Source organism: Seriola aureovittata, chromosome 6 (genome assembly GCF_021018895.1).
Source record: "Seriola aureovittata isolate HTS-2021-v1 ecotype China chromosome 6, ASM2101889v1, whole genome shotgun sequence".
Lineage (NCBI taxonomy): Eukaryota > Metazoa > Chordata > Actinopteri > Carangiformes > Carangidae > Seriola > Seriola aureovittata.
This window is the reverse complement of record NC_079369.1, coordinates 29,679,074-29,706,487: the sequence shown is the minus strand read 5'-3', so window position 1 is coordinate 29,706,487 and position 27,414 is coordinate 29,679,074. Positions and strand designations below refer to the sequence as shown.

Genomic DNA, 27,414 nt, shown 5'->3' with positions numbered 1-27,414 from the left:
ATGAACGGAGAGAATGTTCAAATCCTTGAAAGCTTCAGCCTCTGAGCTTCAACTACTTCAGCATACTTTCAGCTACAGACTTCATTCAAACTTTAAAATGTTCACAAGACTTTCAGCTATTAAACTTGTGTTCAACTTTTTGATATCTTGTACAGTTTTTGAATTATAACAGTTTTATTTTCATGCTTTTTTCAGATTTTTGGAGTTTATAATGGGTATATATTGCAAGGAATGTTCAGGGCTAGCGTGGATGACGTCTTCGCTAGAGTGGGAGAAGCTCTAAAATTTGTCTGGAAAAAAATCTGTGTAACTCGTCCTTACGGCCACATATTTCGATCTTGACACATCATTTCTTCATTCATCATTAGTAGACAAATTCGTCCAGTTTAATTTAAAGTGACTACCAAGCACAGAGCAACAGAATATTTTATTATTATGGGAGATCTAACTGACTCCACATTACATATGTCTGAATCTGTTTTTATGAGACTGTCATGGGTTCACTGCAGTTCAAGGTGGAAACACTGGTGTTGACGATTATTTCACTCATATGTCTTGTATTATATAAAAACATCATGTGGATGTTAAACAGTTGATTTTCATCAAAGGGTCTTTAACTGTCATTAATCGCTCAGTGACTCGGATTCACAGGTTTGTGGTTGAGTCACCTGTGTCCTCACTTCCTGTGTGTCCAGTAATCCTTGATCCAAGCCAGACCCTGCTGTGTGGAGCCTGCAGTAATGAGAGATGATTATTGTTTTTTTTATTGGGTTTCATAATTGATAAATAAAAAGCACACTCACCTAGTGGTTTGTATTCACAGCCGATGTATCCCTGGTAGTCGTATGTCTCCAGAGTGTTGAACAGATAGCTGTAGTTGAGCTCTCCGGCGCTGTCAGGCTCATTCCTGCCTGGAACCTGAGCGATCTGAACATGACCTGAGAAACACAAACAAGAACAACACCTCTGTGTTTCATCTCTATTACCTCCAAAGGCTTGACTGAGCATGCTCTTTACATTCGACTTCACATCATTCTGTGAAGTGAAGTAGTTTATCCTGACTAGCTGAAGAAGACAATCTGCAGCTCCATGACATCGATGACTCAAGGTAAGTTTAAATTTACGTGTGAAATGTTAAAATGAAAACAATCTGGTAATAAAATCCTTGTGCTGCTAATGATTCTTGCAAATCAAAACTTTGTGCTACTAAAATAAACTGTTACAGTTTCATCATCAGAAATCAAAGTTTGACCAATAAAACCTGTGTGTATTTATAATCTGAGTCATAAACAGGTGAGCCTGACAACAGTCGGAAGATAAAGGTGAATGAGAAGATCTGATGAAGCCATTGTCCACTTCCTGCTCACACAGACTCAGTAGAGAGCAGCTGCTGAACATAGTGGAGCATTCAGCAGCTGAAGAAGAGCTGGTGGAGACCGAACAGAGCTAAAAAAGAGGGAACCGTGGATGTTAAACACACTCCACAAGAATCATCATGTCTGCCTGACATGTAGAACTGTTCACTAATGCAGTTACCATTGTAACACAGTCACCATGTCAACTTTATAAGGTGCGTTAACAGCTTGTTCTGCTGAGGGTCAATCCTGCTATAACTGCTGTCACAACATGAACACACATGGCTGCCCTCCCCACTTTACTGAACCATGTAAGAAAACACTTCAAATTACTAATTAATGTAACTTCCTGGTTTCCCCTGTTTGTTCCAGGACAGCAGCTGCCTCAGACCCAGCCCCCCCCCCAGTAAGGGTGATGATGAAGGTCAAAGTCCGACTCAAAGACACACCACCACTTTTACCCAAAACAACACCATCACCATCTTACTCACCAATCATGGGGAAATACTTGTGTATGTTCCCTGTCAGGTTTCCGTCCATTATTTGCCAGTGGAAAAGGTCCTGAAACAGTTCAGACATTAGTTCATTAACAGCTTCATGATGTTTTCTTTTCATTTCCAAGTTAAGACACATAAACAGAGCACCCACCATTTGCAGCTTGATGTTCGGCCTCCCAACCTTCTCCAGGATTCCTGCCGCTGCAGATGCAAACATGAGACTCACATTAGACAGCCACACAGTCTTTATTATATCAATTATTATTACCATTACTACACCGGAAGTATGGTTTCTTTAAGTGGTAGAAAATTAGACACACACATTCAGTACCAAACATTGTGCATTGCATCAAATCTGCTTCAGTTGAGTCAGTTTTACAACATGACAGACTATTTCAATTCAGGAGACTTTACAGTCTTTAACTCTAGATTCAATGATAGTCTGTGACTTCTGTCAATGGCTCTCGTATAAAATCTTTTCTGGGTGTCAGAATGACTTATCACAGGCCAACTCTTCTAGCATGGAAGAACACCATTCATCAAAAAAGCTCATTTTAACTCATTCATACACTCACATCCAATATGGTGGCCAAAAAGGTCAAAAGTTGTGACTGACTAAAAATGACACCAGAGGCAAGTGCAAAGATGAGACTGGAGTTGTTCTGATACCAATATCAAACACCTGCCTAAAACACTGGATCACGTATAAATCACTCTATGCACCCTGCAATTTTCCCAGAGATCAATTCTTCTTCTCTGCTCTAAAACAGTAGCCTACACAGGAAGTTGCACTTTGTAGCCACTGGCAGCTACTGTTTTAGAGCAGTGAAGAAGAACTGATTTCCAGTAAATAGCAGCCATTAGCAAAACATCAGTAACTTATCCCAGTAGTAAAAAGGCAACATGTCCAGTATGAAGGCTTTCATTTGGAGATTAAATCATAAAAGAAAAGATTCTATGGCCTTCATGTATCTGTTCATTTTTTTTTTTTTTTTTTTTTTTACATAGTTTAACCTGAGCCATACAACAATGAGAGCAATCATATCACATCCACACAGGGTCAGTAGTATACAGATGTTAAAATGATTTTTAATACAGTGGTATCAGATCAATACTCGATATCAGCTGATACACAAGTTCAGGAATCTGAGTCAATATCAGGAAGGAAAATAATGTATTAAAGCATTTCTAGATCAAACTTGTTTCACAGAAAATCCTCACAGCACTAAGCACACAAGTTCATTCATAGAAGTTACATTTTCTTCATATTCACTGTTTTACTCAGTGGGTCTGATCCACGTTGGGCCCCAGCTAAATCTAAAATGTGGGATGCATCAAAATTTGGAGATTTTTCAGAAATATAGTGTAGAATTTGAAATGTAGCAAATCTGAAATGTTCAATGAAAACTATCTCTGAGTCACCATCTAATAACTTAAGGTTATTTACATAACCCCTGTTATTTGAGTAATATGAGTGCGATGTCTCACTATAGGAGCAAGCACTTCACTGCGACCCTCAGAAGCACTCATTACACCAATCCTGATTGGCTGGTGAACATGTCCATCCGCACTCGGTAATGCCACCTACCATAAATACTGCATGCGGACAACACAGAGCCATTCAGATAAGCAACCTCTTCTCACCCACCCAACAAGAAGGCTTGTCTGGTGAGACATTTCACTCATATTACTCAAAGAGCCTGGGTTATGTAGACAACCTTAAATTCTTTTTCATGATATTCCGTTCGATGTCTCACTATGGGATGTGTTAGCTCCTGTATGCCAGACAAGCTTATCTAGCATCCACCAACCCGCAGGAGAGAGTCACTCTGTTTCAGTTTGGATTTCAAGACTGCCCACGCCACGCACAGGGTTGAGATGTCCAGCATATAAAATCGGACATTAGTGAGAGGCGAGGACCAACTCACTACCGCACAAATGCCCTGAACAGAAACTCCCCCGAACAAGGCAGAGGATGTGGCCAAGCCACGAGTGCACAAGCAGACTTGCGCTAGGCTGCTGACCTTGACTCGTATAGGCCAAAGCATTAGCCTCCACCAACCAGTGGGAGAGGCGTTGCTTTGAGACAGGTTTTCCCTTATGAGGATTAGCCCAGGAAAAGAACAGGTGTTTGTTCCCTCTGAACCCCTTGTCTTATCCATTTAAGTGCGCACAGCACGAGCCGGACACAATACACGCGACCGCTGCTCTCCAAGTGAGCCTGCGAAAAGCCACAAGGTTAATAGGAGAACATGAGCCAACCACTTTAGGCACAAAGGCTGAATTGGGCTTCAATGTCATCCATACATTTCCTGGGGCAAATTGAGCAGATGAAGGGTGCACTGAGAGCGCATGGATATTGCTCACGCATTCGGCCGTAGCCAGTGCTAGCAACAATACTGTCTTCAGAGACAGAGGGCCATTCAGTCCCTCCAGAACCACAGCCAAAAGCCTTCAAAAACGGCACACCAGCGGGTGCTGGCTCATAGTTTTACCTCCAAATCCCATGTGACATGCAGCAATTGCTGCCAAATACATCTTAAACGTGGAAAATGCCTTAAGTTTGTCAATCAAGTCCGGCAAGAATGACAAAATCCCAGCCATCGAACACAGGAAAAACAGGACTGTGTCCTCCTGTGCGACACCATTCTTCCAACACTCTCCACTTACAGTCATATTGAGAGGAGGATGCCCTACCATTCTGAATAGTGGCAGTAACCCTCTGTTGGAGTCCCACAGTAGTCAAATCGAGCCACTCACAGGCCAAACCCATAGTGCCAAGCACTCTGGGTGTGGGTGGAACACCGATCCACCCCCTGCGACAGCAGGTCTCTGTGCGGCGGAAGTTGAAAAGGCTGAGCACAGAGCATCCGATAAATCTCCACTAACCAGTGCATCGCAGGCCAGTGTGGATCTATCAGAATCAACATGTGGCTGTGTTCTCTCACTCTGGACAGGATGGAGGGAATCAGGGACAGGGGAGGGAACACGAATAGCAGCTTGTGTGGCTAGAAGTGCATCTATGCCCAGGAGAGCATCTGGTGCAGAGTCCATTCCCCGTATACCGAGGTGCCCCAACAGGTCCGCACCTGTGTTCAGGACTCCTGGTCTGTGCGTGGCTCTGTGGTGAAGGAAGCGCTTGCTGCTCCTGAGAATCAGGTTGTTAACATGGGTAACCCACGGAACGCAAACCCCCCTGACAGTTAATATACACCACTGTCGTCATATTGTCTGTCCTCACTAAGACATGATGACCCATGAGTAATGGAAAGAAATGTTTCAGGGAGAGAAGCACTGCCAAGAGCTCTAAAAAGATTGTGTGAGATTGTTGAAGACCCTTGCGACAGCGGCGTCTCACAGGCCTTCGTGTATACAGCCCCAGCCTGACAGACTTGCATCTGTAGTGACTACTTTCCTGGACAGGACAGAGCCCATGGGCATGGTCTAAGACACGATCTGAATTGAACAGATTTGCATGGACGAAAGAGTGTGAGACACACTCTGAAAGTCTGTATTGAACATTGAGTCCTCTGGCCGAAAGCACTGTCACCTTATAAGCCTTCTCGGTCAGGGCTGACTGAAACCAGTCTGACTTAAAGGTGCGCTATGCATTCCTGCATGACGTTACTTCTGTTGACGTTCGAAGTAAATACCAAACAAAACAGAGCAAGCTTGTCCCTCCCCCCCATGTTTGCATTGGACTGGAAGCCCTTCTGCAGGCGGAGTTCTCGCCACCTTTGACTTGATTCCCCAATATAAATGTGGGGTCTTCATTCGTTCCTTCTCCATTTCTCTCCTCCTCACCATACATTCATCTGACCGTCTTTTCTTTGATCGTGTCCGTGCCTCGCCCATTTCCCAAAATATATCGTTGAGTCTTTAGACCTAGTTCACGGCGACGTCCAGCTATCTACTCTCAGATGCTCACGCTACTATATCAACTCTGCTCACTGCCAAGTTAAAGTTGAAGGATTGGAATTCTACCGAGTAGAGGTTGGCAATATTCACGCTTGTGCAACATTAAACACACCAGTGGTTACTTAAAGACATTTATTTACAATGGAGCAGAGTAAAACACAATGTCTAATCTAGTATTTACAGGTGTGTGTGTGTGTGTGTGTGTGTCTGTGTGTGTGTGTGTGGGGACACAGACAAAGGCAATATGGCTGATTCAAAGTGATCACTGTGACCACATGACCTGAACAAAGAAGACTACACAAGATGGCGGTAGACAAAGAAACTACTCAAAATGGCTGCTGAGACCACCTAGTGTGTGTGAGAGGGAAGGTGTGAGTTTCTTTGTTAGCCTAGCTCATATAATCTAAATGTACCAGGTTAGAGGGGGGAGGTTAGCTTCATGCAGGTTCTAGAACTGAGACGTACTGCTATGTGTGTGAACATACGAGTACTCGATTAACTTTATGACTGACCACAACCTAAGCAAACATTACAACAACAAGACATCAATCAACAAGTACATTAACAAAGTTAAGACTTCTGCTGCTTAGCTATGCTGTGCTATGCTGTGCTGGGAAAGGTTAGGCCCAGTCAGTTAACGTTACCCAGTCCTTGGAACAAACAAAGAGGTCCTTTCCAGTGTTGTTGTAAAGTCCAGTGAGTTGGGAGGCTTCCTGGTGGAGTAAAGTCCTGTCTGGCTGTGTTGCTTGCTGTTATCTCCTTTGTTCTCCTCACAGAGTTAGCTGTTCCATGCTAACTCTGCTACGACTCCTGTCGCTTGGAAAATCAGCTGGCCTTGTGTCGTAGCTGCTGATTCTGAAGAGGATTTGGTTCACTCACAGTTAATCCGAAGCAGGTCGCTGTTGTGGAGGAGAGGAGTGTTTGCAGGCTGCTGTTAGCGGGCCGGCGAGATAGCTGGTTTCTCAGGTAGCAGAGCTGACCTGGGCTGGGGCCTTGGTGCCCTTTGAAGAACCGAGAGGAGAGGGCTGTAGCTGCTCTCCAGAGCAAGCCAAGAATGGAAGAGAGAGAGAAGAGGTCTAGAAGACTGGTTTTGTTTGGTGACACCCTTGGGGGTCACATGTCACACGCTGGCCCACACTGGCTGGCCAGTGGGGTCCGTGGGGGGAAGGGTCGTCCCCAGGTGTGAGCGGTAAGGAACTGTGGAGTGTGAGTTCCTTTGTCCAGTGGAGCAAAGAAACATTTGGTCTATTGAATGATTGAGTCCCAACACGGCCAATCAGGATTGGCGTGATGAGATAAGTGCTTCTGAGGGTCGCAGTGAGGTTTGCTCCCATAGTGAGACATGGAGCAGAATGTATGAAAAAGAAATTAGGTATTTCACATGCAGAGAGCAGTGAGAGCTGATACTGAGCCAGTTAACAGGTTATGATCTGTACCACTCCAAAATGATAAAACAAAGACAGGACGTGATGATTCAGCATCAGATCTGTTGCATTTCTTATGTGACAGCATTGTTGTACCATGTGAGTAGTTTGTACTGAGGGTTGTACATGCTGGTCAGTGACTGTGCTACCTCAGTGGGACAGTGTCTTACCCTGATGAGGAGAGTCCAGGAAATACCTGGGATCTGTGATCCTCGTGTTAATTGGTTCAATCAAACCAGTGATTCCTTCCTGTGAAGAGCAGAGACATGTCACAACACTAATAAGAGACACATTATACATACAACATTTTAATAAGCAATACATGTCCATGTACTGTAACACTACAGAGACATGCAGGTTATGATGTGACATTAACATGTTTTTTAATCCATTCACAAACAGAAATGTAAATTTATGGACGTCATGGTCGTCAAGTGGTTAAGACAGGGCTGCAACTAGGTATGCTGGAGAGTGACACTGGACACTGAAACCTGTAGAAGCAATGTTCTAAGTGGATGGCTAAACTTCTATCATTGTGAAATAATTCCAACATATTACTCCCATCATAATTCGATTCTGTTTGATTAAACACAGCCCACTCTGACGTGGTTAAAACCCACATCGGTGTCATGATCCTCTCTGGACTAGCAGTTGGTGCAGATTCAATGTAATTCTCATTTCTATCAGTTAAGTGTATGACCTCCCCTCCTGCTGACAGTGAGGAGCAGGATGACAGCTGTCTCAGATGAATGGGTCCAGTAAAGTCCCAGTGCCTACCAGCCAGTGGGTGTGTCTGCTGTGTTTAGGTGGTTGGTAGAGGTGTTGGTATGTCTACTTCTGAACTTTGGACAAAGCCAGGCTAGCTGTTTCCCCCTGCTTCCAATCTTTATGCTAAGCTATGTTAACCACATCCTGACTCGCACACACTCTAGGAAACAAGCATTTCCTGAAATGATCCATTCCTTTACAGATGAAGTAACTGAATTATTCATATTTCTTCTGGAGATTGAATATATTTGATAAGTTGTATAGATAAGTTGTATTCTGTGGACATACTTTGATCATATATAAAGTATGAACATGAACTTTTATTTTCCTTGATCATTTCAAGGAATACTCATTCAACAACATTCACTCTTTAAACAAACTTTGTTTTGCTGTTGGATGGAACTGTGTGGCTACATTTCATCTTCTTTGATATCCATTAAACATTTATCAGAACAACACAATATTGTTCATTATTGCACACATTCATCGTGCACAAATCATGAATTCAGAACAATTTAACATTTGGTGCGAAAAGATTTTTTTCCCCTGAGCCTGACAGTTCTCAATCTTGTTGTATATCATATGGTATATACATGTATGGTATATCTTGGAGTACATTCAATTCTAGTGTCACTCTGCTGATGTTGTTATGCTGAACAGAAGAAGACACCGACCTTTGAGAGGACATCAGCAGCATAATTTAGGTTCTGTACAAAGATGGCCTCCATCTCCTTGGCAACTGCTGTCCTGTGTGAGCCCACAGGAACCCTCCCTGCCATCAGGTGGATCCTGATAATGGAACATAGAAAAGATGACTCACTGCTTCTACTGCTGGTGCTCTGAAACCTGTTGTTTTACAGCCTGTTGGGCAGGTAACAGGTAACACGGACTCAATTCAAATGACATTATATGACTTTGTTAAAACCACCAGCAAAAGTTGACTTTACTTTATCAAACACAGAGTCGTTTGGATGCAAGTGTTCGACTGATATGGGTTTTTCAGTGGCCAATCTTGATGCCAACAAGGCAAAGCAACTGAAAACCGGTATTTTTCCTGTACATTATGCACTTTCTCTTGAGTTTGGCTATTGCTGCATAGCTAATGTTATCATTAGCAGCTGTTTACTGGCCAGTCTAGAAGAAACGAGTTCAGCATCAAACTTCATTCTTTACTTACCAACAGCTGTCTCCAGAGGTAGAAAAAACACCAATGTTAACTCTTGTTAGGGCACAAGCACCGACCGGACTCGATAGTGCCACCTATTGTTGCACAAATCGGACAGGGTTTCACCTACATGCGCGAAAGTTGGTATTTAAATTTACCATATCAAGACCTACAAAAAACATAATTACAATCCATAGCCTAAACCCAACAGGAAGTGAGATATTTTGCCGTCAATCTGCAATTTTTGCGATTTCAGGACATCATACTTTAAACAAATTCCTCCTAGGGAATTGATCCGATCGACACGGTGTGCAGTGAATGTCATCTTAAGACCTTTTTGAATAATAATTAAATTGCGAAGCTTTTGAGTTTTCACCATTGGACCAGCCCACTACGGCGAAACGAATTTGGATCCTTTGCCATGAAAATTCAACATGCTGTCATTCCAACACAAAATTTCCAAATGACCCCAAAGTTCCTGTGTGTGATAACAGTCCAGCCCTGAACACACTTTTATGATCATATACGGTGATACTCATACTGCCCCCTTGTGGAAACAGGAAGTGTCCAGTTTTACGCTTTGTTATACTGCACATAGCAGGATGATCGTATCTTGACCTAGACATGATCAGGAAATGCTTAACAACTAGATGATGTATGTGTAAAACTGTGAGTTTTCGTGGAACATCTTTCCTGTGGTGGCGCGGCGAATTTCGATCCTTCGCCATGAAAATTCAAATCACTGTAACTCCACCGTGCACGGTCCAGAGTCCCACCCTGAACGGACGTATACGTCCATATTTAGTAATACTCATAGCGCCACCTAATGGCAATATGTGATGTTATTACCATGGCAACAAGAGTGAACGCTGGCGCAACTTGCTGCCGCTGCTCGCCGGTAACCTAACTTTTTAACTTTTAATATTTTTTTTTCAACTTTTCAGAAGTTCTGACTTATTTTATAGTTTCTATAAACCTAATCGGACCTTGTAATTGCCTTCATTTGGAATATTTCTACGATCTACTGGCACTACGTCCGTGTGAGTCTTAACTAGCCGACCGTTAGCTCACCTGTTCTGTTCCGGCTTGAGCCTCACGTGACGTTTATCTGGTGAACACTGCCTGAGTTCTCGTCCACAATGTGGACGGTAGGACATACATCTTGTCCGTATGTGTCTGGCTCTTTCTACTGCCCGTCCACCTGCCAGTGCTGGTGATGCTTCAGTGCTCGGCCGCTGACCTGCTCCGGCTGCGCTGTCGCCTGCCTGGACCTGCGCCTGGGGCACTCCACCTTCACCCGGACGTCGCCTTCCGGCCCCGCCGGAGATGCATTCACCGAGGGTCCCGCCGGAGTTTCCACTGTGACATCTCGGCAGCAGTGGGGTCCATCTGGTCCAGCTCTCGGCGCCCTCCGCGCTCCACCGGCCGGGTTGTCGACCGCGGTGTGTTGACCCGCCTGGCCTCGTCGGCTGGCACCACCACCGGCTGCGACGGCACCTCACTCGGCTTCGCTCTGCTGGACATCCGCTCGCTGACGGGCGGGGGACATCTCGTCCAGGACATCATCGCAGACCGTGGGCTAGACTTTCTTTGTTTGGCCGAGACATGGCAACAGCCCAGCGACTTCTCCCGGCTGGTTGCGAGCTGTTTTGGTCCCACTCCAACCATCTTTGCTACTGTCTACTGTCACTTTTGTATTGTTTTTATTTTTATATTTCATTTTTATTGTTGTTAATGTTTTTAATCTCAATTTGTGTAACTGTGTACGGTGTCCTTGAGTGCCAAGAAAGGCGCCTTTAAATAAAATGTATTATTATTATTATTATTATTATTATAGTGGCCAAGCCCACGCTTTAGGCCACTGAGGTGCTCCACCACGGATTAGTTAATTGACGCACATTTTCACCTTCCGATTAAATGAAATATTGTCCATTCAGTACTTGCCGGTTGTAAATTGTCCATTTATTCCATGTAGTATTTCTTTTCCATTCAAACATTAATAGTCCAACAACAGTTCACAAATTCACAACTCAACTGCAGCTCCTCTGCCTTGAGTTTCATGTCACCAGGTGAATACAGAGTAGGTTCGGTGAGTGTGTGTGTGTGTGTGAATGCGGGTGTGGTCAAAAATCTGTTTCCCTTTCCGGGTGGCACCTGAACCTACACAGGTTAGTTCCTACTTATAGTAGATGTCTGAATTGGCTCCTACACACCGGCCCCTAATTGTAAGTGGTAGACAAACATTACAATTCAACACAATAATACAGGAGCCAAATGTGAAAATCTCAAATATGTACATGAGTATGCAAATAACATCATTCAATTTACCCCTCTTGTATTAAGCAAAGCTTAGTTACAGGTCTCTCAATAATGTTGCTTTTAGTCTGTAGCTTGACAGAACGCACTAGGCCCCTTTTGTCAGGAAAAACCTCCAACACCTTTCCAAGAGGCCAAGAACCACGTGGAGCTGATGAATCCATGATGACTACTACATCACCAGGAACTAAACTCCTTTTCCTCTGGTTCCACTTCTGTCTCTCTTGCAGCAATGGCAGATATTCCCGGACCCAGCGCTTCCAGAACAGATTAGATATGTATTGAACTTGCTTCCATCTGCGTTTCACATACATATCAGATGGATCAAAAAGTCCAGGCGGCAAAGCTGGTTTTCCTTTCAGAAGCAGGAGATGATTTGGTGTGAGAGGCTCCAAGTCATTTGGATCGTCAGACAACTTGGTGATAGGACGATCATTAAGAATTGCTTCTACTTCACACATGACAGTGTGGAGTCCATCATCATCCAACATCTGCTGGTGCAAGACTGACTTGAGTACACGCCTTACTATGCGTATCATGCGCTCCCAAACGCCACCATGATGAGAACCCGCTGGTGGATTGAAACTCCACTCAATGCCAGCCGGCATGAGAGCTCCTTGAATCTGCTCATGATTCAATGCAGCAAGAGCCTCTCTAAGTTCTCTTTCCGCACCGACGAAGTTGGTTCCATTGTCTGACCTGATATGGACGACTTGACCTCTCCTGCTAATAAACCGACGAAGAGCATTTATACATGCGTCAGTCTCAAGGGAGTTGGCCACCTCCAAATGAACTGCTCTACTTGCCAAGCAGGTAAATATCACTCCATCCTAGCAGCCAGAACTGCAGCTGTTAGTTCCAGTCGTGGAATAGTTACAGATTTTAATGGTGTAACTCTGGCCTTTCCTAATAAGAACGCAACATGAGCCGTACCTTTGGAGTTCTGCAGCCTGATGTAAGTTACAGTGCCATAACCATCTTTACTGGCATCTGCAAAATGATGTAGTTGCCTGTGTATGGGTGCACCAAAGTCTTGCGGCTTTATGCATCTATCAACTCTGAACGATGCTAACAACTCCAGATCTGCCAACCATCTTTTCCACTGACTTTCGATATCTGGTGGCATGACATCGTCCCATCCACAGCTTCTCCTGCAGAGCTCTTGTTGCATGATTTTTGCAGACAAAGTGACTGGTGCCAACATACCTAAAGGGTCGTACACTGAGCTGGCTGTGGACAACATGCCACGTCTGGTTAGAGACTGCTGCTTCACTTCCAACTTGAACTTAAAGGAGTCTGACTCGACGCACCAAAGCAGACCTAAAGCTCTTTCCATAGGAAGATTGTCTCGATCCAGATTCAGCTCTTTCAGATCTTTAGCCCGTTGCTCTTCTGCAATTGTCTGCAACACTGCCCGACTGTTGCTAATCCATTTCTCCAAAATGAAACCACCTCTTTTACAGAGAGCCGAGAGATTTTTTATGATCTGGATGGCCTCCTTTTCTGAGCCCAGGCTCATCAAACAATCATCCACATAAAAGTTTTGATTGACAGCTTGAACAGTCTCAGCAGAAAAGTCAGACTTGTTGTCATCAGCAGTCCGCCTCAGCGCATAACTAGCGCAACTGGGTGATGAAACAGCTCCAAACAAATGCACCGTCATCCTGTATTCCTGAAGCTCTCTGCTCATGTCCCCTTGTGGCCACCAGAGAAAGCGCAGAAAATCTCGATCCTGTTCTGCAACCTTCACCTGGTGAAACATAGCCTGTATGTCACCCATAACTGCTACAGGCTCCTGCCTGAATCGAGTGAGAACTCCAAGCAGTGAACTGGTAAGGTTGGGTCCTTGCAACAGTTCTCCATTTAATGATGCTCCTTTAAATGTGGCACCACAGTCAAATACCACTCGTAAGGAGCCTTTTCTGGGATGATAAACACTGTGGTGTGGTATGTACCAGATCTTTCCACTTTGCAAATGCTGCTGAGGAGCTTGCTCCGCATATCCTTTATCAATAACCCCGTTGAGAAAGCTTGAATATTCCTTGTGCAGTGTTGGGTTACTGACAAACCTTTTCCTCAATCCAAGTATCCTTTGTTTTGCCACTGCAAAGTTGTTTGGAAGAAGAACATCAGGTTTCTTAAGAGGCAGCTTCAGGGTGTACCTCTCATTCTGTAGCTCTGCAGAGGATTCCATGACTTCCAAAAACTTAAGGTCCTCTCGAGACATTTCTTTGTCCTCTGAGGTTTTTTCATTAAAGTCATGCATATACTGATTCTTCAGCATGATTTCCAAGTTAGACACTGAAATCCTGTTCACCACAACAGAGGAAAGCTCCATGTCAAGACTGCTGCCATTTCCACTTCCAGTTAAAGGGCCATTGATAACCCATCCCAAAACTGTTCTTATAGCGTATGGGCTATCTCCAAAACTGTTGACAATTTCCCATGGTTCCAATAACTTGGGAGCGTTGGTTCCTATCAACATGTCAACATTGGCGTTTATACTTGGAATATGGACTTTCGACAGATGAGGCCACCTTTTAACATCTGCGGCAGTAGCAATATTGTCTACTGTGACTGGCATCTTCTTCTGTGTGAGGACTTCTGGAAGGAGATAAAAGTTGTTTTCCTCAAGACCAGACACCTCCAAACCCAATAAGGAGTGTGCAGGAACAACTTTTTCCTCTCCCATTGTTTTCAAAAGAAAATGGGTTCTTTTCCCTGTAATGTTCAACTTCTGCATAAGATCCTCTGAACAGAATGTAGCTGAACTTCCAGGGTCCAGAAACGCATAGGTCTGTATGACCTCACTTCCCTTGGTGGACTTAACCTTCACCGGCACAATAGAGAGAATGCAGCGATCCTTTCCGGCCCCTGTATGCCCACATGTCTGAGGGAGAGTTGATGGTTCTAACTCCACATCTACCTTCTTGATATGGAGCACGGTGGGATGTTGTTGCTCACAAACTTCACAAATCATGCGCTTATTACAGGTCCGGCTAAAGTGTCCGGTGCATAAGCATCCAAAACAAATGCCTTTCTCCTTCAGAAAATTAATTTTGTCTCGGTGCTTCTTTCCTTTGAACTGTTGGCATTTTTCTAAAGGATGAGCACGTGAACAGCAATGACAGTTTTGGCTTTCCTGTTTCTTGAAGTCATTTTGAGTAACCTTGTTTTCCACGGAGTACATGGGTGCTACTGTAGTGGCAAAACTGCTTCCTTTCGCTCCACTCCTTGACTGTAGCTTTAGCTTGTTGGTAGGATTTAAACCAACAGATTTTGGTGTTACGACTTCAAGATCTCCAAAGATGGGGTCAGAAAGAATCCTCACATGCTTTTCAAGAAATAAAACCACATCCAAAAAATGAGCTCTGTCACGGGAGGCTTCCATAATGTCATGGGCCTTAGTTCTCCATCTTACCCTGAGCTCGAATGGCAGTTTGGAAATGATCAGTCTCATATTAGTTGGCAAATCCAACTCGTACATGTAATGAAGTTCTTCCATAAGATTGCAACATCCACGCAGAAACAAAGCATAAGCTTGTAGAGCTTTGACATCCTCTGACTTGATTGTTGGCCAAGCCAGAACCTTTTCTGTATATGCAGCTGAAATCTTGTAATCATTTCCATAATGTTCCTTGAGAAGACCCTTTGCCACAATGTAGCCACGTTCAGGAGCCATGTGTTGACAGCTACGAACCAATTCCTTTGGCTGTCCCCTTGTGAATTGTTCCAGGTAATATAAGCAGTCAGCTCCACTAGCTTTGTCCTCCACTCCTTGTTCGAATGCTTTAATGAAAGCTTTATATTGAAGTGGATCTCCTTCAAATACAGGAATGTCTCGTGTTGGAAGAGACAATAAGCGCTGCTGGTGAACAAGAGTAGCTGTGATTTCATTTTGCTTGTGCATAATAGCAATAACATCTCCAGATGTAATTTCATCACCTCGTAGGTTTGCATGTTGCCTGTTTTCCAAAGCAGTTGTTGTACCAGCTTGCAAACCTTGTGATGTTTTTCCATGTTTTTCATCATATGCATCAGCATCTTGTTTTATTGCACTTGAATCATGTATTTGAGTTGGCTTTGGGTTAACGTCCATTGATGGCTGTTTGTGCTGTGGCAATGACCAATCCTTCTGCTGTGATTTGCTTGCAACGGGCTCATATTCCTTTACTGTGGGGTTAAGAGTGTTAGGTGGTTTCAGCTTCCTCTTTTCCCTTTCAAAATATGAGTTCATGCCATTTGAGGCACGAGAGGAACGTCCATCTGAAGCCTGCAAAACTGCTAGCTTAGCAGTAGATGCTGCTAACTCAGTTTCCAACTTGAGCTGTTCCTTTCTCCTCCTTATTTGTTGCTCCTGTTCCTCCAATGCATGTTGTTCCTTTAATGCTGCCATCCGAGCAACAAGTGCAGCTCTTTCTGCTGCTGCTTTAATTTGTGCAGAGGAAGTGGTACTTGATTTGTTACTGATGTAACTTTTGTTTGAATGTTTACCCACATTGGAAACACTATCATCAGGATTAATTTCATCACCACAATCACCATTTTCATGATTACCTTCATTTTCAGGCACACACTTTTCATTTTTCAAAACCCACTCTTGTGTATTGGCAATAAATTCATCATTGAACATCATTTTTGCTTTGAACCATGTTTCATGTCTTTCTTTTTCATCCTGGGGCAACAAACTCATTATTGAATCATGCACGCATTTTATATCATCACACAATTCAATGAAACCATCAAGAGCATTTTGTACCTCAGAACCGTTTCCATTTTGCATTAAACCTTGTATCGTTTTTCTTAAATTGCTAGCCTTATTTAGCTTAGATTTTCTACCATTTTGTAACCTGTCTAACCTGTCAGCAAGAGCTTTAGCAGTAAGTTTGACAACCCGCTTGCCTTGCGTTTCACATTCAGCAACAGTGTCCTGTTTGCCAACAGCTGGCGCGCTCACAGCTGATGTTATGTCCGTGTCCGCAACGCACTGCTCCATGTCCATTTTTATAGTCCGACGGTCAATACAATTGTTACAAAATTACCAACACAAAGTTTTGATCATCCCCTTCAGCAACCAATGCATTGGACTTACGCCTTATTTTTTGTGTGCACACAACTAAATGGCCATCTAAACTTGCGGTAGCGCTACCTTACCTCCGTCAGATGAAACAGCTGTTGTGTGTCTCCGGCGGCGGGAAACTCCGCGACGTCCGAACCGAATCCTCCAGTCAGCAGCCTGTTGAGATGAGATGTTCTCCGGTGTCCTGATCAGCCGATGAGCAGATGGACCTCAGCAGATGAGAAGATGCACCGCATCTCCTCTCCGGCGTCCCAATCAGCTGATCAGCCGCAGCTGGCTGCGCGCTCCAATCACGCGATCCGTCTGCTCTCCCGGGTTGCCGCAAATCATGGCAAACTTCTTCTCGATTAACTAACAAAACGGACAGATTTTTGACTGAAAGTATAGTGGCCAAGCCCACGCTTTAGGCCACTGAGGTGCTCCACCACGGATTAGTTAATTGACGCACATTTTCACCTTCCGATTAAATGAAATATTGTCCATTCAGTACTTGCCGGTTGTAAATTGTCCATTTATTCCATGTAGTATTTCTTTTCCATTCAAACATTAATAGTCCAACAACAGTTCACAAATTCACAACTCAACTGCAGCTCCTCTGCCTTGAGTTTCATGTCACCAGGTGAATACAGAGTAGGTTCGGTGAGTGTGTGTGTGTGTGTGAATGCGGGTGTGGTCAAAAATCTGTTTCCCTTTCCGGGTGGCACCTGAACCTACACAGGTTAGTTCCTACTTATAGTAGATGTCTGAATTGGCTCCTACAATTATTATGATTTTTCCTTTTCTTTAACATTCCTCCATTTTTGACCTGGCACTCAACAAAAGGGTCAACAAATAATTTGTTGAAGATGCTGATGATCCTTGATTGGCAATTTTTACGTTTCACATAAGGGCGTGGCTCTGGCGGCGAGTTAACTACGAACCAGGAAGTGGCTTTAAGGTCAATGAAGCATTTTTCGAATTTCAAGATCACTGGTGGTTTATCCTCATCTTCTGACCAGCGCAATCCCACCCTGAACGGTGTTTGCTTTTTTCATCAAAAGACACCTGTGGCGGCGTGGCCAAATTTCAATCATTCGCCATGAAAATTCAACTTCCTGTCATTCCAATGTACATATTACAAACTGCTCCCAACACTTATAGGTTTGACAAGAGACCCACCTGAACTCATATCCATGCTCATATTTTGTGATACCACCTCATGGTAATATGCAGAATTTTGAAAAAGGAAGTGGTTATAAATCTGACATACTTTGTCTTATCTTCTCCAAAAATGGTCCCAGTATGCAGCACACCTACACGATGCATGCCTACTAAAATTGTGAGTTTACACTGAATGGTGTGGAATCATTGGAATCACCATGGAACATTAAATTTTGATTTAGAATTCAATGTGCAATTTTGGCACCCTTTTTGCCACTTTAACGGGTGCATACTTTAACTAACTCCTCCAAGGGAATTCATCTGATCGACATGTAGATCGGTGACTCTCATCTTCAGACTTTTGTGAATTTAAATTGTGTTCGTTGAAGGACCCGCCTGCAGTGACACGGCGAATTTCGCTTCAATTTCACTCGCTCTCATTCCATCACACGTTCCAAGCTCTGGAACTCTTACATACTTTGTCCTATCTTCTCCAAACGTGGTCAGAGCATACATCACAGCTAGGTGATGCTTTCCTGTTAACATTGTGAGTTTACGCTGAACTGTGTGGAATCCCCAGTGCATTACATTTGCATGTTTCATGTCCCCTCTGTGGCTAGTATCATAGTCCCATCATTGCATGGTCTCTGCCTCCACCCGGTGGACGTACTAGAGAATGCTAGCAAAAATCCAATATATTCAGTGGGTTTATCTCTATTGTATATTGTCCATTCCTCCCCAAATTTCACGTTTGAAGAAAGTCTCACACAGTAGACATCTGCATAGTAATATGAATTTTCACAGAGTCACATACTGGAAACAGGAAATAACTATTGTGTGACAATCATGTAATTTACATGATATTTTAAGTATAAGTTCTTACACAGAGCCTTGTGTTTGCCCATTGTGTGGACTCTGCCTCCACTTTGTACACACCATTAAGACAATTAAGCATGAATAAAATATGCTGTACTATGCTGCGCGGTCTGCATGACGAGTCTCATCCCGTGAGTGCTTTGTCTGGCAGTCATAGCGCCGCGCGCTGCCCAGGTGGTCTGTCTCGTCACTTTCTGATACCGAGTCACTGTAGCCTCCAGTCTCTCTTGAAGAAGCAGCTGCTCAGAGGACGTGTCATAACCACTTGTCTTGTTAATGCAGCGATGGCTGAAGCTCTCGGCAAGACTGGTCAGTAAACAGCTGTTGATGCTAACGTTAGCTATGCAGCAATAGTGAAACTTACAAATAGCTCCTTTAAACACAATACATTTACTTTACCATGCTATAATGATCAGTACTGCTTACAGAGAAAACCCACACAGTACTAATATTATTGATACTGTAGGTCTGTCTGGAGCTTCTCCTCAACATCTCCATGAAAAATGCATACCGTGAGCTGGACTAAAGATCTTAATGTCATACAGTAGAGTTGTCTGTTTGTCTGAATACTTGTGTCACTTCAATTTTTTTGTTTTTAAATTTGCAAACAGTTCTAAGGTTCTGTTTTTACTGTGTATTACAGACTGAATGTAGACTGATGACATAACATGTGAACAAAGTGAAGGGGTCTGAAAACTTCCTGAATGAACTGAATGTGCTTGATTTATATCTTAATTTCGAAGAAGACAGAACAAAGATCTGTTAAGTCTCTAAACTAATCAATGTATTTCAGTTTGCTGTGTTTGATCTGAGAGGCAGCTGCTTCAGCAGCAAGAAGACACATCTGTGTTTACATGTACTGTATCTCCAGACGCAACCTGGCTCACCAGTGTGTGACAAAGCGGGAGACAGAAAGTCTGTGCATTTGGCAAATGATTTAATCAAGTAAAGTACAAAACATGAAATGGGGTGTGTATGTCTGCAGAGCAGTATGTTTGCAGTGTCTGCGTGAGTGAGTGGTCAGGAGTATGTGTATGGGTGTGAAACACAATATACAGATTGTGTACCATGAAGACAGCAGGCCAGGGAAGAGAGACACCTGAGCCCAGCCTACCCAGGTGTGCTGCATCCCTGACAGGTTCACAGCTACCCCCCTCACTTCCCTTGAACAAAGAGAGCCAGCCAGAAACAAGGGGACAAGATAGAGCTACCCCTGAGTCCATCACTCTCTTAGGTTTGTCTCTACAAGTGACACACGAGTCGTCTGATTCATTGTTTTTTTTGTAAACATATCTTTATTGGTTTTTGTATTCATACAACAACATCCAACAGTTTAAACATATGGCAGTAATGAAAAATATGAAATAATACAGAAAAGGTAAATAAATTAAATGTCCTAATAAAATAATTTTTAAAAAAAGAAAAAAAAAAGGTAAATTACGTCAACAAATAACTGAGCAATAAATAATAAATTAAAATAATCATACAAAAAACTAACAATAATAATCAATAAATATTAATAATAATATTCTTAATATAGGTTACATCGTACACTCCCACAAACACATTAACTATTTTTATTATCTCATTCTCCCACTGCCTCCTCCATATCTCCACCTTTCAACAGTTCCAGAAATATCTTCCAAACGTCATAAAATTCAGATACCCTCTTTCTAATAATATAGGTCAGTTTCTCGAGAGCCAAACTCGATGTTAAGTTATTCACCAGTGATTAAAAGGGGGGCAACCAACATTCTTCCAACATAATGCAATACATCGTTTGGCCTGCAGTCAACAAAGATCAGTCATTTTTCTTTCTTTGCAAGATAAAGAACAGTCCTCTGGATAAATGCCTAAAATACATAACTTAGGGCATAGAGGTACAGGGGAAGTTGTGATTTGAGAGATATACTTTAACACTGAGCTCCAAAATTTTTGAATCTCTTCACATTTCCATTGACAGTGAAATAATGTACCCCGGTGATTGTTACACTTATAACATAGATCAAGTACATTAGAATCAAATTTATTTAATTGTACTGGTGAAATATATGTTCGCATTATCCTATTAAATTGTATCATTCTCAATCGAGTGTTGATGGTTTGAGTATGTGTTTTTAAACATATTTTACCCCATTCACTGAGTGAAATGTCTTCTTGTAAGTCACGTATCCACTCCCGTCTCTTACTATCTGAGTTTTCCTTATGGTTTTCAACCAGCATATTATAAAACCGAGAGACCAGCCTTTTCCAAAAACAGTTTTTTGTGACATATGTTTCTAAGGTAGATAATGGAGGTTGTTGCACTGAGTTGTTTAAGTGTGCCAGAATGAAACTTCGAAGTTGTAAATATTTAAAGAAGTGTTTCTGCGGTATATCAAACTTTGCCTTTAACCCACTGAATGACATTAGAGTATAATCCTCATATACATCCTGCATTTCTACTATGCCCTTGTTCAGCTATGTTTTAAATCCCATATCGTTCTTTGCCGAAGCGAAGTGATCATTACCCCAAATCGGGGCGAAACAGGACAGCCTTGGAGAGTTACACAACAATTTTTGTACTACATGCCAAACAATAATAGTGATTTTACAAAAGGATTAGTAGTATCTTTCTTTAATGTTTTAAAATATGCTGAGTATAGATAACTATTCAATGACAAACCTTTTGAGGACAGTTTTTCCATTTCTAACCAGGGCATGAAAACATCTTTAGAAAACCAAAACATTGTGGCCCTCAACTGAGCAGCCCAATAATACCATTCCAGATTTGGCAGCTGTAGCCCCCCCCCCCCATCATAAGGTAGCTATAAGAGGGAGAGTCTGAGTCTTGGCTTCCTATTGTTCCAGATGAAATTGGAAAGAAGCTTTCTGGTCTTGGGAAAAAAAGAAGGAGGAGGAGCTAGTGGAATTGATTGAAAGACAAATAAAAATGTAGGTAGTATAGTCATCTTTACTATATTTATTCTTCCCAATATAGAGAGAGGTAGTGTTGTCCATCTCGCGATCTCTTCTGTCACATCAAGTACCATGGGCTCATAATTGGCTGAGCTAAGATTACTTATCTTTGGGTTTATTTTGATGCCCAAGTATTTAAATCCCTCTGAGGCATTCACAAATGGATGAGATACTAAAGGTTTCTTCCTCTCATTTCCATTTAAAAACATAATAGATGACTTTTCTTTGCTCACTTTAAACCCAGAGATACTCCCAAATTGATTAAACAACTGTAAGAGAGATGGTATCGATTCTGCAAGTTGTGATAAAAACACAATAGTATCATCAGCGTACAATGCTGTATTTTGTTCTAAGTCCCCAATCTTAATACCATGAATTAAGGGGTGTGACCTGATCGCTATTGCTAATGGTTCCATGGCTATTACAAAAAGATGAGGTGAAATTGGTGACCCTTGCCTTGTGCCTTGAAATAACTCAAAAGGCTGAGAGATGAGACCATTAGTAGATACCATTGCAGAAGAATCAACAAATAAAATTTCAACCCATCTGCGAAAGTAGTCATCAAATCCAAACCGCCTAAGCACCTCGAGTAGATAGGGCCATTTGACTCGGTCGAACGCCTTTTCGGCGTCGAGTGATAATATTGCAGTGTCAGGGGACTCTTCACACTCGTGAATTATGTTAAGAACTCTTCTCACATTGTGGAACCCCTGCCGCTTTTGCACAAAACCATTCTGGTCTCCATGTATAATGGCTGGAAGAACCTTCTCAAGTCTCATGGCTAGAACCTTAGCTATAATCTTTGCATCTGAATTTAAAAGTGATATGGGTCTATAAGAACCGCGCTGGGTTGACACATTGCCTGGTTTTAGAATAAGAGTGATCAGAGCACTACGTAGCGAAATGGGGAGGCAACCTGTTTTAAAGGATTCCGAATAAACATGTAATAATGGGGCTATTCATTTTGTTTAAAATAATTTGTAAATATCTATCGGAAGTCCATCTGGACCCAAAGCTTTACCTCCTCTCATGTTTGTAATGGCATTAGAGATGTCATTCAAATTTAATTCCCTCTCCATTTCAGTTTTTGTACCCTCGGAAATACAGGGAATGACCAATCCATCCAGGAAATTGTTTTGGTTTACCACGTCTTGAGGGCTGTCAGAATTATAAAGGGTTTTATAATATGAGACAAAGGTGTTATTAATTTCTGTGGGATCTGTAGTTAATTCTCTTGCTCATTCCTAATTATATTGATGGCTCTGTCAGATTCAAGTTTCTTTATCTGCCAAGCTAGCAGTTTACCCGGCTTTTCACCCTGATCATAAAAAGGTTGTTTTACTCTTATTATACCATCCTCAGCCTTAAGCATGGAGAGCTCCTCAACTTTTCCCAGTTGTGGGATTAATAAAGTTAATCTAATCTAATCTCAAATTAAGGGTCAGTAATTCCTGATGTCGAATCATCTATGCTAACCTCTCTCTCTACTTCTCTAATTTTAGAGTCTAATTCATTCATAGTCTGTTTGAATTTATCAAATTTAGAGCTGGTGAAGCTTATCATTTGTCCTCTAATATATGCTTTAAAAGCTTCCCATCTAATGGCTGCAGTTGTTTGATTCGTATTTATAGAGAAGTAGAGATCGATATGTTCTCCTACAAATTTTATAAAGTCAGAATCCTGTAGCCATTTAGGATGTAATCCCCAATTGGTCCAATGTCTATAGTCTCCTGGATAAACTACTGATGACTTAAGTTGTTTAAGCCTGGTAATCACCTGTTTTAATTTAGTCAACTTTATCATCCCTCTAACATTCCATGAAGTGACTTTAAAATTCTTATTTGCAGTCATCTAATCTTAATAATACACCAGGTTATGCAGCATAGCATCATCTTTTAGTTGTTGGTAAACCTGATGAGTGTCTCTATGTGACATTTTGGAAGTGTACCAGTAAAATACCACATGATGTGAAAAAAAAACAACAAACAAAAACAAAACCCCTTAGCTGTCCACCTGAACAAGACAGCCCCTCTTCTTTCCCCACCCTCCCCCTGACCTTGGGGTGCAGTTAAGTGCACACACTGATCCAGTGTAAACAAGGGAGCAGTTAGACCAAACCAAGCAGTCATTACAACAGTCCAACCAAAACTAACAGGACAATTGTGTCCCCTGGCAAAATAATATAATCTACACAAACAAGTATATATGAAATGTTCATCATTGTCTTTCTTGCAGCTTAACTCTCATCCGGGAAAGCCGACAGTACACTGAATAGCCACTTTTCCAAAAAACAAAACGAATGAAAGCCCACTTAAAAAGGGCGCGTGGCAGTTTCTGTATATAGAGTAAATGAAAAGCGCATTTACATCTGAGATTGAAGGAATAACTAAATGATGTAAACAAAACAGAAAAGTCTTCGCAGAAAAAAGAAAAGAAAAAACATAATCATTTCACATGTGTGTTACAGGCCCATAAAGCCAGCAATATCAAACTATAGCTGTTATATGTGGATAATAAAGGATTCAGCAGTAAGTTTTAGTTCATCTGTGAGTCCTCTGTGTTCTGTAACCCTTGAATGAATTTTTCAGCTTCTGCTGGGATTTCAAACTCACGTGTTTGTCCATCAGACGACACTAGTAGCTTGGCTGGGGAAATTATTCCGTACCGAATGTTCATTGATCTCAGCTGTTGTTTTACCCGGTCGAACCCCCTCCGGAGACGGTGGAGCTCCGTCGAAAGATCCGGGAAGAACATGATCTCCTGACCGGCGCAGATAACTTTGCCTTTGGCCCTGGAAGCTCGCATCACTCGGACTTTATCCTGGAAGTTTAAAAACTTCACGATGATGACTCTCGGTGTGGTTGATCGATTAGGTTGTGTCCGGCCGGGCAATCTGTCTGCTCTTTCAATGATAGGTGGACTCGGGAATGCTGCTGGTCCTAGCACCTCAGGGAGCCACTTCTCCAGGAAAGCTACCGCATCATTTCCCTCCATCTTCTCAGGCAGGTTAACTATCCGTAGGTTGGAACGACGAGAGCGGTTTTCGAGCTCGTCAAGTTTATTAGTGAGGAGAGTCACTTGTTTAGCTAGCGCATCAGCCTTGCCTTTCTCTGAGATAACTGTGTCTTCTACGGTGCTAATGCGCACTTCTGCTTCATCCATGCGAGCCGAGAAGTCCTGCACGTCTCTCTTAACATCTTGAATCGCTTTCAAGACCACATCAATCTTTGTGGATAAGTCATTTCTGATCCCGTCGAGTATCTGAATGACGTCCATGTTTTGGGCCGATCCAGTGACGACGTCGTCCACCCGAGGCACGGGGCTAGCATCACACTCTGAGTTAGCTTGGCTCATAGCATCTGAGACGTAGTCTTCTTCACTCTGAGAAAAGTGGGCTATAGCTTTGTTCTTCTTCGGCATATTGTCGCGGGTATGCAGTAATAAGTCACCGCGAATGAAAGTTATCACTGTTTATGCAGTTAAAGGAAAGTTTACAGGATTTTACTATAATATTGCCAGGAGCTCACAAACGTGTGCACTGTTTAGCGCCATAACCACGCCCCCCGAGTCATTGTTTCTATAGAAAATATTTACGTTCACACAGTCAGCTACTATCACATTTAATATAATGGATGAACTTATGTCTCAACAACTTTTAAAAGACGTATTCTTTTGCTTGGGGATGTTCATCTAACACAACTGTATTTTTTCTGCTGTTTTATTTCATTCTTCTTTATTTTATTCTTTAGTTTATTCTTTTTAAATCACGTCAATATTTGTTATTTTGCTCTGTGCATCTTTTATAACAGTATAACTGTCCTGTGTGTTATGTTTAAAGTGGCTGCACCAGTCCCTGCATAAGGACACTGATACTCAACAGGTGTCAGCGTGGAGAAGTGCCTCACCTTTTGCAGTCCAAAGCTTTTGCATACTTCACAGCCAGATCCAGACCCTGTCTGAACTCAGCCTCTCTGCCGGGAACCGCTCCCAGACCAAGATCCCCTGCCTTTACATCTCCTGCCAAACACACACACATTTTATCTTCACCACCATCGATGGTGATGGTCATGAGTGCTGATCAGCGCTGCCTGGTTAAGATGAACCTCTGTCTGTGTGTGTGTGTGTGTGTGTGTGTGTGTGTGTGTGTGTGTGTGGCCCGTGTTTTAGACCGTTTACCGGGCGGAGTGTTGATAAGGACCACGTCCACTCCTGTAGCCTCTCTAGCCCTCTGGAGCTCCTGCAGTTCGCAGTCGTAGAGCCAGGCTGCCTCCACAGCCTGAAAACCAGCCGCGGCAGCCGCGTGTATTCTGTGGCTGAAGTCTTGCAGTTCCGTGAAGAGCCAGGAAATATTCGCACAGAACTTCAGCGGAGCCATGTTGATTTCAACGAAGAGGCCAACGACCCTGCGTTCAGCTTCCACACAGACAGCTATGAACTCGGGGAGCTGTGTGAAGAAACCCGACTCAGTGCTGGACTTCAGATTTCTAACAGACACGGTAAAGCAGCGAAAGAGCGGACACGGAAGCGGAATCCTCCAAAATAAAACTGCAGATACGAGCCAGGGGCGGATATACCGGGAGGCAGCTGCCCTCCCTAAAAAATGCCTTGCCACCGGTGGCAGCCGGTCAATAGAGGGCGCTAGGGCGCCGCTCCACCTCTCCACACATAGTACAATTTCAGTGAATAAGACTTAATTACTTCGAAATATTTTTATGAGCAATCAAAATACTAATCGGGTCATTCCTCGCAATTGGTAACTTTTCAAGGTGTTAAGTTTTAATATTAATATTGTGAATTTTTGATGTTTTTAACATGTCATAGGTAGAAGACATGTTTAACCTTGAGGAATTTGTATTTTTAGAGCTTAGGCACTTAAATGATAATAATTATGGACTGATTGCTGAGACATGGACTGTGCTAGAGTTCCACCCTGTTACGGACTTATACATAAGTATTGCTAAATGTTAATAATGTAAATATTCAACAATATTTATCAACACCTATACCTTATGTGTCCCTTATTTCATAACATATGTTTCTTAAATTTGAATAATGAAGATACAGGAATTATTGTGTAGAATATGGGCTTTTTGTTTAGAAAATGTACATGTGCACACCCAATTTAGCCAAAATGCTCAAGATAAATTGATATTTGCACAATAAAACACATGTATTCTCATTGTCTCTTTCAGGACTGCAAATTAACATAGGAACATTCTGAAAAAAATACAATTGTTTTTAGATAAGAGAAGAAACTGTGTGTAACAGGGTGGAAACAAGCGCAACAGGGTGGAATTACCAACAATGATTAGCTTTTTTAAAAGAACTTGGTATTTATTGAAAGTTTTCATTATATCCACAATACCATCAAGAAAATAGTGCATTTGTATACCCCCCCCCCCCCCCCCCCCCCCCCCCCCAACGACACCGCCACCACACACACACACACACCCGCAGTACTAGTCAAGGTTACAGTGAAAATGCTTGGGTTGTATAAACAATTCATATAATCCATGAACAATGCAAGAAATATGAAGATTCTAAAATGCCAAAATTTAACATGGATTGTATATAAAAACAGGTAAACATATTTACAGAAGATTAATTCATTCATTTGGAGTCTAAAGAGAGAGTAAATCATTAGAGTAATTCATTCAGTCTTTCATTTTCATTTCATTTATAACCATATAATTCATTTAGAGTAAATAATTTGGTATTTCATTCCATTTTCATTTCTAACTGTAGAGATATTCATCCATTTTGAGTAATTCATTCAGTATTTAATTTCCATTTCAGGTATAACTGTAGACCAATTTGTTTAAAGTAATTCATTCAGTGTTTCATCTCATTTTCATTTCATTTTTAACCGTAGAGTTGGCTACGAACATAGTGTCTGTCTCTCTATCTATTTAATTTT

General features: G+C 42.3%; 1 protein-coding gene across 3 annotated transcripts; it reads right to left on the bottom strand.

Annotated features, from left to right (window-relative positions):
• Positions 1–408: 408 nt before the first annotated feature.
• hyi (hydroxypyruvate isomerase) lies at positions 409–26,519 on the bottom strand. Of its 3 annotated transcripts, none has more exons than XM_056379078.1 (8): positions 25,674–26,519; positions 25,403–25,514; positions 8,637–8,751; positions 7,365–7,443; positions 2,004–2,053; positions 1,847–1,916; positions 804–938; positions 409–718 (listed from the first exon to the last, which is right to left on the bottom strand). In XM_056379078.1, exons 1-8 carry the CDS (start codon positions 25,870–25,872, stop codon positions 624–626), a joined length of 855 nt encoding a protein of 284 aa, XP_056235053.1. In that variant the 5' UTR covers positions 25,873–26,519; the 3' UTR covers positions 409–623. The 3 variants fall into 3 exon arrangements, with proteins under 3 accessions (XP_056235053.1, XP_056235051.1, XP_056235054.1); XM_056379076.1 differs by having other exon boundaries at positions 409–721; positions 25,674–26,518; XM_056379079.1 differs by having other exon boundaries at positions 409–732; positions 25,674–26,479.
• Between the last annotated feature and the right edge of the window lie 895 nt (positions 26,520–27,414).

Excerpts from the sequence above, each read along its gene's own strand:
- hyi (XM_056379076.1), bottom strand. The coding sequence starts at position 25,872 with ATGGCTCCGCTGAAGTTCTGTGCGAATATTTCCTGGCTCTTCACGGAA. Across the intron at positions 25,515-25,673 it reads CCTTATCAACACTCCGCCCG|GAGATGTAAAGGCAGGGGAT; the intron begins GTAAACGGTCTA and ends TGTGTTTGGCAG. Across the intron at positions 939-1,846 it reads CAAGTATTTCCCCATGATTG|GTCATGTTCAGATCGCTCAG; the intron begins GTGAGTAAGATG and ends TGTGTTTCTCAG.